An 11,840-nucleotide genomic window follows, 5' to 3' on the forward strand; every position below is an offset into this window, starting at 1 on the left:
CCACCCTCTTTAGATTTTGTCTGCGAGACCTAGGATTCATGCGTAGATAAAATAATCTTTTAGCTTTAGCAACCTTATGTTACTTTTTGATTCATATTTCTGACAATCTTTTCCAGAGACACATTTCTGTTAATCCTTTTTCTACACTATGCACAGATGGTGTAAACAATTTTTTAAAGTGTTAGATCAATGGCCAGTGAACAAAAAATGCAGAAGTGTCATGTTCTCTGCAATTTGAGTTGTTTCTTTGCTCTCTAAAGGTCTGGGGTTTTTAAACATATATTTTACTTTCAGGTGTTGCTATAGCATCACTTGGTCACAAGAGGGAACTCGCATATCAGTCTCTGATTTATTTTTTTATATTAAAACTCTGAGGACTCTGCAGACTAATAAAAAGAATATGTTAGAATATGCATGTGCGTGAGACGTGTAAGTGTGCATATATAAATCTATGTATGTCTATATGCCCATGCCTTTTTATTACCAAAGGGACACCATTCATAGAAATAAGGAACAATAACCCTAGCAGGCATGACAGCAGAAAAGAGCCTCAGAATGGCCCAGAAATAACTTTCTTATACTCATGGGTATATATCTTAACACTCATGGGTTAAGAGGGTATGAGGACAGGGATGGAGCAGAACTCAGGGTATGAGGACACGGATGGAGCAGAACACGCTCCCTCCTAGCAGTGCCTGACCAGCAGGGATAACTCTCACCAATAGTTTTCACCAGCCCTGAGTTTTAACTGTGGATGTTTTGAGGCCAGGATCGCCTTTCACCTTTGCAGAGAGCCCTTTGCCAGCCAAAACTTGATCGTACTTGGAATCTGTCCCAGAAGTCATAGTATTGAATGTACATGCATATTGTTTGATTGTTAACTGGAGAAGACTGAAATACTAATTAATTTTCCATTTCTGCTAGATGCCAGTGGCAGCTGCGTGGATTGTACCCAATCTGCTCAAACCTATCAATCCAGAGCTTGCTACCTGAGAATTAACGTTGTCCTCAGAACTTGGTGTCACACATCTTCCTACACTGATGTTCCCACTGATCCAGCAATGAGCCAGCAATCCTGCTAATGTATTTGCAAGTTCCTTCAAGAAAACATGTAATAAATGCCCCTAATAAACTGAGCACGGTATGGGAACTTTTCTTGGAAACTTTGCTGCTAGACAAGACAGCCCGTGTACAGCTTACGAGATAACACCTGACAGTTCAGTAGCTGAATTTGGGTCTGGATTTGGTGATATTTGAGTTGTAAATGCTCAGGGTGGTTGGTTTCCTAGGAATTGTATGACCTTCCTGTGTGGAAGTGAACTACCTTGTCTCACCCTTGGGGTGTGTCTGGTCCCTCACACAGATTTAAGCACTGTAGTCTGGAGCACAAATTGTAGTGGCCTTTTGGCTTATCCCATGGCTGTGAAGCAGTGCAAACCCACTGCACTCTGCCAGCATGAGCTACATAATAGGGTCATAGTTGGTCCTGGCTGGTTTGTCTTTCAGATATATCATGTCTGTTTTGCACGTTTTCCGTTTTGTCCTCTGACCTTGTGAGTTCCTTAGTTCCCTTCAAGTTTTCTTTCTGTACAACTGCTACCCTTCAAATACAGCATCATGAAATCATCCCCACCGTGGCTGGTGGCACTGCTACAGATGCAGTGGACGTTGGGCCACAAATCAGTGATGTGCTGCCAACGAATTTGGGGCCCTTGAGAAAAGAGAAGGTGTCCTGCACCATAGGGCTGATTCCTAGAAGAACTGTTATGTATTTTGGGGGATCTGGGAGTAGATGTTTGGAGAGATGTGCCAGTTTCAAAAAGCACAGAGTGAATTCTGTTAAGCTGATTCTTGTTTATGCAATGAAAGACACTGTCAATAGGAGAAGGCAGCTTTCCTAACCTGAGCTTGCTTACTGAACCACAAATCACATGGATATCTGTCAGTTTTGATAGATGGCAGGGCTGCCGGTCTTGAAACTTCTAAGAGAAGGTTACACGTAACTAATTGTTATCTATAATCTGCACATCTGATTTATTAAAAAATCTAATATTAATTTAATTGCACCACACCTGCATACGATTGTTCTGTTTGTTTAAGTTAGTGGGATAAGAAAGTTTGCACAATCTAATTTTGAAGATCTTAAAAGCCTGGGATTAGTCCAAGAAAATTACAGATAATAACGTTAGACCTCAAGCCAGGTGTACAGTCATGAGCATGTCTGATCGTGGTGCCACATGGTACCACAGCCTAGATGTAAGCACAAACACACCGTCAGAAAGGTGAAGACCCTCTCAAGGCTGTATCTTCAAACTGCTGTAATGTTTTTGTGTGCTGTTGCTGATTCTGGACTTGGTTTGTGTCTCAATATACCTTTAGATGCCCTTTACTAGTGTATATGTGTCTTTTTCTAATAAATATAGCCAAATTACAAGAGTGGATGGTCCTCCTTGGAAAGAGTATGCGATAGGATGCTGCTGTTATTCTGTGAGTCTGGGCTCTAGCCAGTCTAATACTTGTGGATTAATCTACAATAACTCGTTTTCCAGCTTAATCAGGAATTTTGATCAGAAGTTTTACTTCACCAAAGTGTGAGGTAAAACCAAAGCATGGCAATAACTGAACTTCATTTGGTAGTGGAGCCAGGACAGTGCCAACTGTAGAACCACGCAGAAGTCTTTGGTTGTTTCCAAGAAACTTTGAGGAAAGTTGAATGAGAACAAAAACCATATAATCTTTGTTATTAATTCTCCTAAGATTTTCGTCTCTCGTATCAAACAAGTATCAGACTAGGCTTCCGTATGCCTCTGCCAACTACTTCTTGATGCATCTCTCATGTATACATTCAGACAGAGGCTTTTCTCATTCATTTTTTCATAGTTCCTCTTCCTTATATCAAATACAAAGTAAGATAAATTTCTCTGTTTATTTCTGTAGCTGGTATTACCTTGCTCTCTGCAGTCTTGGGGCTGGCAGCATTCCTGCAATACGTGCCTCTTGCCCCTGCTTCACCCACACAGCTCCACTTCCCTGGTGGTTTCCCTTCATGCAAGGGGATTTCTCAGTTTACTGCCTGGAAACTCTGGTTCCCCATAACCAGGTTGTTCCAATGCCGAAGCATTTTCTACCTGCTGGACCCTTCCAGGAGGCAATTAGGAGGGAACAAAATTTTCAGCAGTTATCAGGATCTTCTGGTCTCCTACTCTGTCCCGAGGTTTGATGCTAAGCTAAGCTGGTGGCAAGAACAACTCCAACAGCACAGTGAACAGCAGCTCCCACCAAACCCAAGAAGTCTGCTAGATTCTTGCCACTTTTTTTTCCCTCATCTTCATGCCCTGTGTAAATGGTGGCACCAAATTGAAATATGCAGAATATGTGCTTTATGCACATCATAGTTTTTCTTAATTGCACATTGATCAATCAGTAAGAGGATTATTGGAATGGTGAAAGCTGCATTAAATTATCCTTTGCTTGCCCATCTTGCCCTCTGTGGCCCATCGATATCACAGTCTCCAAGGAACAGGGAGACCGTATTTTAAACCACCTAAATTTCCCTTCTTTCTTCCCCAAAACTGTTCCACAACTTTTGCAGCCTCAGTCAGCCACCAGTGAAGGGGATCACTGGGTCCTAAATGCCTGTTTTCTTAAATCATTGTGAGATGTGCTAAAGCAATTAATCTTTTGGGGGTACTTGCTTCTAAATAGGTGATAATGATTAAATGGATTTTGCACTTTTCCTTCCTTGCAAACAGCATAGCCTTTATTTCTAAGTGTACGCTATGTTGCTGAAAATACCTTATGGTCAATGGGGATCTGTAAGTTTTCATGCTTGCCTTTCTATTGCATTTTACTTTGTAATATGATGTCAGGTGTATGGGAGCACAGCAAAATGAGAGTGAGAAACTTTTTTTGCCACCGTGGAACAATCTTATATCTCAATGGCTGATTTATATCCTGCCTGAAGTCTGTGTCTTTTCTCTCCCACAGGCTGCTTGCAAAGTCAGAAGTAGGCTGATCATTATCTGCATCTCTTAAGTCATGATTTCCCTCTTATTTTGCTCTTTTACAATTCCAATTTTGTGGGGAGTCAGGGGAAACTCCCCTCACTCCTGGGCTTTTTGTTGACCTATTACCCCTGGAAAATATTTAGTTAGTCTGAAAGTTATCAAATTAAAAACTAGCAATATGAATGCAATAAACAAATCAAGAATGTCTGTTTTCTTGTGAAGTCTCTTGATGATGCTGTGTCTGACATGAGTAAAATCTCACTGATGTTTTACATGGAAAAATGTCTTTAATGTAGTTTCTTACTGTCACTTTTTCTAGATTATAACCTGATATACGCTTAGGATTGTTTCATGTATTACTACACAACTAGATAGCAGAAACAATTCAGACACATTGCTCATATGTAAGCATCTTTGATTTTTAAAGCCCGTATGTGAATCGGGGGAAAAGGCCGTTGTGGCAATCTAGGTATTGTGTTAGTGAAGCATTTTACCTTCTTTTTCCAGCCCTTTCACTCCTTTGCCTGCCTGAGCCGTGCTGCTGCTGAGCTATATAGTCCATTCCGTGTCTCAACAGGAAGAAGACAACATTTATCTCCTATCTCATAACAGTAGTGTGAACATTCAGGATTATTTACGGAAGTTCATACAAAGTGACAAAAGATGACTGTTTGAACTGGAGCTCGGTGTGCACCTTGCACAACAGAGTGTGTGTCCATGAAGATGCTGTAATTCATAGATCGCTTCCCTGAGAGATGCACATAAAAGTCTTGGGAATTTTTAGTTCTAACTTTTGGAGATCTTTTTTTTTATTTGATTGGATCAAAAGTGAGAGACCAATAGAGAAGAGGGGAAGGGAGCTATAAGCAGCTGTGGGCAGGCGTAGGCTTATCTGGGCGGAAAACAGACCAGAAATGGTAGTTACTTTGGCTTTAGCCTTCCCAGTAGCACCAACTGATATTATGTGTGCTGTCATTTCTGTCTTGGCGATGTTAAACTCTGGTGTGCATTGAGCTCTGCAAGCAAACGCTATCAGTCTTCACACAACTGTAAAATGCAGAGTGTTGGGGAGAAATGAGTTCTCTGTCTCACCAAACTCTCGTTTCCTTACTTTTCTGTAAAACTATAAGAGTGAGGCTTGTCCACATGCCTCAGGAGGATGTAGTGAGGATTAACCAGATAAGATCAACTTTCTTACACAAATATGTAGAACTGCTTTTAAATACCGAGTGTGATTTATGACTGGGAAGTGTTTGAATGGCAGCCCAGTGCCTCTCCTTCCCATAGCATGGCATATACCAGACTTGTTCTTACAGGGGTGCAAGAGACTCAGAAAAAAACAAGAACATACCAGATGCACCAGGGCAGTTATAGTCCCTCCAAAAATAACTTCTAAACCAATGTTTGTCTATCTGTCATTGGAGACAGCTTCTTATTAGATCTTTGACACTGCTTAGGGCTTGGGCTTGTCCTGCAGCAGGTCATGGAGTTGCATAAAATCAAGGGTAGCGGGCTGGAGCACAAGAACTTTGGCTCTGCTGCTGTACTTCTGCCTTGAGAAGTATCGTAGCAGAGACTCAAACACATAAAGCTGCCCTAGTCAGGTTTCTAAAGGCAACACTACAAGTTTTGTAATAGCCATGCTACTACGTGGATGCCTGAACTAAGACAGAAAATACTGCTGTGGAACTGCAGGTCTTGTGAGTGGGTTTCTGGCTGACTGCTGTGAGCAAATACCTTTCAAAGAAAAGGTGTGTGCTGGCTGGTGTTGCAGGACTGGGAGAATTCTTCCTTGCTGAAGAGTAAAATAGTGTCTCAAGTGCCTTTGGGTCATTCCTAGCATACAGTTTAGCATTACTTCATGCTAAAATGGGGAAAAAAATCATAGTTGTCGTGATATGTGGTATGGAATTGGTCTGCACATTCCTAATCCTTAACTTGTGAGACAGACATTCCCAAAGACAGGGGTACTATGTACAGAGATAATGGTGTTTCTTTCCACTTTGCAGAAAGCAGCCATTCCTGCCCTGCATCCTCAGATACCGAGGGTTTCTGTCTCAGAAATCATAAAGCAAACAGTGCTCAGAGCCTCCTTTTCCTGACGTGAGTCGTAGAAGCAAGGCAATTGCAGAACTGTACATGTTTGAAAACAAGCACACACCTTGCCATGGACACCTGTACAGGTTTGAATGGGTGGAAGAAGAGCTTTTCCCTAAAATCACGGTTGATTAACAATTCCCCATTGTAAATCTATTTCACAATATAATCTACTTGCGCAGACAAATCATCTTGTATACCAAATGTTTGACCATCTTCACCTCCTCTGTCCCCTCTGCCATATGCCACATCATCTCCATTAGAGCACATAGCATGACACGTCCTGCTAGAAAGCTGCAAGAGAAAGATAATTGAGATGCAAAAAGGTATACTTCTTACAGTAATTAAATTCCTCAATGGATTAATCTCCTTTTGTTTTCATCTGGCAGTTTCACAATCCTATTGTGAATCAAATTCAAGAGAGGGAGAAGAGGCCCACGAGCATCCGCAGGGTCCTACGTCTCTCAGGGGCTGGCTGAAGGGACGCTCGGTCCTGCTGAGAGACATCCAGCCCTTCCCACAAGGCTGCCCTGCGGCTTGCAAAACCTCGCAGGGCATTGGAGTCCCACAGAGAACATCTGAGTATGCCTGTGGGGAGGCAGAGAGCTAAACTACTCAAGGATGGAGGACTATCACCTTTCCTGGACTCTGGATCGCAGGGCTTTCGGGAGGTCACCGGTGCGAGCAAACACTTGGCATCGGCTCACAGATGTAAGGGGTATGTGTGCAATGACAGCTGTGGAGGCACTTATTTCAGGTTGCACAATTCAGCACTGAATGCTTTAAGCACACAACAATCGTTTCTGTTACGCAGATTGCAAACTGAGGCATCAGATGAGTAGATATTTTGCAGATATGTCTTCTGCAGTTTAGTACGTTTGGTTGGTTTTTCAAATTCTGTGCAAGAGTTTCCTATTACTGTCTTGCAGAACTGATTTGACTGGAAGCTGCCTGACTACATTTGACTCTCGCCAGCTTATGCTGGGCAGAACTGAATTTATGATGTCTCTTTTGCTTGTGCCACAATTTCACAATTACTGTATGTATTTCATAAATCTAATTAAGTTGTTTTGGGATTAAAAGTATTAGACAAAGAATTTTCTTTTTCCTTGCAGTTGCTGAAAACACACAGTTTAGAGCAGCTGTCTGCAGTCCTAGGAGCTGGGAAGTCTTTTGCTCGTCTATAAAAATGAATCAACATTTTTCAGATTTTACACTTGCTACAGATTATGACCAGACACAATGCTGGTGAGCTGCACACACAAAGATATGAAAATCAAAGCATCATGGAAACACTGAAATAGCTTGGACTTGCACTTGGAAAATATTAACGAGGCTGAATAGCAGTATTTGCTGAGGCAATATTTGGAAATTTGAGATCTGACAGCATACTAAGCACTAGATACGCTAAGATCTATGGATGCTAAGGAGCCTTTTTCTTCTGTTCAAGGACAGTAGCATTCATAAACATTCTGCTGATTTGTCAGAAATGTGAATGATTTTACTTTGGACTAGAATCCCAATAAAATGATTATTTAGCAGAAAGCTGTCTGAGCTGAATTTGGAGTAGAAAATGTAGAAAGATATGAAAATGTGAGGAAGATGAAATAGTTGTTTTATTTCTTGTTTTCATCTGCATGGGTGTTACCACAGAAATAGTATTTTGTATTTTAATATTTATTATTATCATATTTGAAGCAGGTGGCATAAACACATCAAGAAATGCCTTCGATCTGATATATATTACATAAGTTTAACTCCTTTCATATAGTTGTATCATGCGTTTTCTATAATCTAGTTCTCTCTTTTTCCCCAAGCCCATATTAATGGAAACCTTAAGAATAATAGTGTAGTTGATGAGCACTTCCATCATGCTTTTAGTCTTAGAAACATGATCATCCAATCAATATCACACTTCATGCTGAAAGAAGAAAGGGAATTACATGCCTGTGTCTGTTCCTTGAAGTCTGAAAACCCCACCGTACTCCAGTGGAGGTGGTGAAGTCATTGGAGGTCGTTTAAGATCCTCCATCTCAAAAGCCAGCCCTGCTACAATGCCTCATCTCTTTTGTTCCTCTCTGAGGCACAAAGGAGATGAAATCTAACCTTCTTTCACCTGTTTGGGATTTTCCCTTGTGTGGAGAGATCTAAGAAACTACTAGTAAGGCTGCAATAGGTGACTGAGATAAGCGTCTCCCATTATATATATATATATATTTTATTTTTTTTTTTTCCCCAGCAAAGCTCCCTTTTTGCCTCTTTTGTTTCTGTTGAGCTGAGTGGAGAGGTGGTAGAGGAGCATATCTGAGCTCATCACACTATAGAAAGATCTTCAAAGGCAATGGTAAATACGTCCTGAGGAAAAAACAGTTGCCCGCAACACATTCCAAACACACCAGCCCATTAAGAATTTCTAATTACCCCCGGGTATGGTCTTGCTTTTATGTGTTAAAATGTTCATGAGTTCTCTACTACTGAATATTTAGAAGAAAAAAAAAAAAGTGGCTATGGGCAGGAAAATCTGCAACCTTGCAAGAAAGAAACTAAGCAACTTATTCGTGGTGTGTAGATATTATCAAAAAATAAAAGTGATGCAGAAGGAAAGCACAGAATTTCTGTTTGAATCTCAAGTTCACATATGCTTCTGGTGCTATACAGTGGTCAGAGTCTGCATTTTGCTGTAGCACCTCATGCGAGTGAAATTGTTGGACCGGAGCTTTGCAGAAGCATTTTGACCCACTGGTACAAAAGCAGGATGTCCAAACCTTCCACCAAGTACAAAATGTATAAAATTAAGACTCTTGAATACTTTTGGTGCTCATGTAAATGATAGTTTTATTTGTTTAGCAGTTGTTATTTCCACCTTTTAGATTTCAGGTAGATAATAAATACAATAAATAACTTTTCTGTTCCCCCTTCTTATCGAAGAGGTTTGGATTTTTTTAAAGCTTTTTTAAAAACACCATTAAGCTCTATGTTTATTGATTGCTCGATAGGTGCTCAGAATTTTATTCAAAAATTCCTTCACAGTTCCCTTGGTCTTGTACTGGCATTGATCCCCACGTGCCAGGCTCTGTGATGGAAGAAAGAACAAAGATTGGGTTACCAAAGATTTTATAAAAAAGAAAGGGTTTAGATGAAACAGTTAAAATATACATTCTTTGGAGCTAAGCAAGGATTTCAAAAACAGTTCCTAAAGAACCGTTCCTTGAGCAGTTAGTGTAAGAATGGCTTTTCATGGTTACTAACAAGGTGACAGCTTGCACCACCATATAGTTACAGCTGAAGTGATTGAAACTAGGCTGTTGTAACCCAGCAAATGTGCAGACAGAGCAGCATGAGAAGCTGGGTGAGACCAGGGCAATGGGTCTGCTCGGCGTTGCGATGCCAGTCTAACAGTATTTCCCCTTGCGAGTTTGAAGCTAGCTTCAAGGAGCTGGAGACGCTGCAGCATCAGCATCTTCCGTGTCTCATTGAATTACACAACAGTTTAGCTCGGTATGCAAATGAAAGATGCTTCACTGCCTCAGAAAAGGCATCTGGGGATTCAGGAGTCTTCCTGAGCATCATCACAAGTTTGAAGATGGGTATTTCATGCCCAAGCATCCTTGAAGAAACTGCAGCTTAGGTAGAATTAATGCTCCAGAAGAGAAGGAGGTCTCTGCCTGCCTGTCCCCAGCCATGCTGCTTCTGCACATCTGCTTTCTGGTTTTATATTATTGCTATTTAGTGTAGAAACACATTTTTGAAAGGAAAATAGAAAAGCAATTTAAATAAAGTTCCTTTCCCAGAGATCTGTGTTTAAAGGTCCTCATGCTAGAGGGGTTTGGAGACGGGAAAGGACAGAGTGGGGCAGAACCCATCTCCCTGCTTCCTCTGCCAATTTTAATAGCTCTCCATTGCCTCACGCATGTTGCAGCATCTCATCATATCAAACACATTTCAAATTAATCGAACACTTAGCTACAAATGTTTCAATTATTAAAAAAAAATCATTTCTTTTGTAAAAGACAGACAAAGATCTATAGAAAAGTAAGAAAAGTCTTACTTCACAGAGCTTTCTATCCAGCTGAGTCTGAAAGATGAGGTTCAGCCTTGTAATTATTGCATTTGAAGATACGTTGTTTTTCAGCATGTGTTCAGTTCCTTCCACAAAGCAGGCCAACTCATGGCCGGGCTGTTGAATGAAGAAGGCATTACTAAAAGCTAGAATGTGTTTTGTGTTTATCTACAGAAAGAAGAAATACATAATCCTAAATGTGGCAGTGTGTCACAATTACCCATAACATGTGCAATGGTTTTTGGACACACCTACAGCTGAGCATCTGAGGCCTGACATCTCTGGCCCCAGTTTGCTCAGTATTTAGCACCTAACCACAAAACAAGGTCTTGCAGAGATTTTCAAAGCAAGAACCTGTATCTCTGGATTTGTAAGTACGTCAAGCCCACAGAGGACTTTTGCCTGACTCTGGGCTTGGTTCTGATTGCACTGATAATGGGAGGACTTCTGTTTCCCTCCCCGCCACTATTCATCATGCTCAGTTTTACTGCTACGAGGGTATTAAAATCTTCCTCATAACTGAAAGCAAAAGTTATGTAAGGAGCAAAGTGAACAAACTTAAACTCAGTTGATACTGAACTTCTTTAACAACTACAGGAGCTTACAAAAAATAGACTTACCTCAGCAATAGGAAGACATGAACATGACTGAAAATGAAAAGAGTGAACATTAAAATCCAGCATCACTAGCATTCAACACACAAGTACATTTGTGTTTAGTTTCATGATATTCTCAAAAGCGATGTACTCACACTGACAGCTGTCTCCCTACATGGGCAACTTACAGAACTTTCCTCCTGAAAGAATAACAAGTGATAAATCAGTATTTACTATCATCTACTTTACAAGCATGCATTTTTACAGAATTAAGGTGCTAAACAGCCACTTACAAGTAGACGGTTTGTATACCGGATAATTTCACGGACACTGCAATTCTGTGCTTGCACAGAGAGCAGCAAACAAGAGAAGAGTATGTATGACAGCATGCTGGCATTCATGTGCAACTCAGTCTGATGGGTGACAGAAGAATAGGAGGACACTCCTTTTAATTGAGTCTTCACAAAATTCCCATTCTAATATGGAAAAACCCAATTATAAAACTGATACCAGGTGCCCACTATTTTTTCCCACTAGCTTGGACAGCATTTTAGAGAAATCAAACGTGGAATTGAGTCACCTACTGCAGTGACTTTTGTTTAGTACTGTGGAAATTCACAGATGCTCCTCAGAAGTGATTAATTTGAACATTATGATATCACACCCCAACAGGAAACAATGGTTAAAAATCTACGAAAGCATTTTTTTTTTCATACGTGGGTTTTGTCTCCTGTGCTTATGTAAATTATGGTTCCATGAAAGCGAAGAGACAATAATGTTCGGCATTGCCAAAGTTCCTGAGAAAACAAACTGACAGGCTGCAAGCTGGTTTCCCTCTGGATTCAAAGCAGGACCTTTCCCAACGAAAGCTGGTAATGCTGCTGGGGTCTGGTCAGCAGACAAAGAGCCGGAGTTGTGGAGCGGTGCCTGGAAAAGTTGTCACGCTGAATTACAGCTGCCGCATCCGGAGAGCGATCCCATAGTCCTTGACTGTGATCCCACCTCTGCCGAGTGCAAGTGCACCAGTGTGCAGATAAGGATCGGGCCCTTCAGAGTGCAAACACTGGGTGCAACGTTGCA

At 41.0% G+C, this 11,840-nt stretch overlaps 1 protein-coding gene across 1 annotated transcript; it reads right to left on the reverse strand.

Moving 5' to 3' along the window:
* Positions 1-8,940: 8,940 nt before the first annotated feature.
* Positions 8,941-11,803, reverse strand: LOC104630802 (hypothetical protein). The gene is made up of 5 exons (XM_010307942.2): positions 11,054-11,803; positions 10,916-10,960; positions 10,785-10,811; positions 10,153-10,281; positions 8,941-9,177 (listed from the first exon to the last, which is right to left on the reverse strand). Exons 1-5 carry the CDS (start codon positions 11,159-11,161, stop codon positions 9,070-9,072), a joined length of 417 nt encoding a protein of 138 aa, XP_010306244.1. The 5' UTR covers positions 11,162-11,803; the 3' UTR covers positions 8,941-9,069.
* Between the last annotated feature and the right edge of the window lie 37 nt (positions 11,804-11,840).

The sequence above is a fragment of the Balearica regulorum genome, chromosome 14 (genome assembly GCF_011004875.1).
Source record: "Balearica regulorum gibbericeps isolate bBalReg1 chromosome 14, bBalReg1.pri, whole genome shotgun sequence".
Classification (NCBI taxonomy): domain Eukaryota; kingdom Metazoa; phylum Chordata; class Aves; order Gruiformes; family Gruidae; genus Balearica; species Balearica regulorum.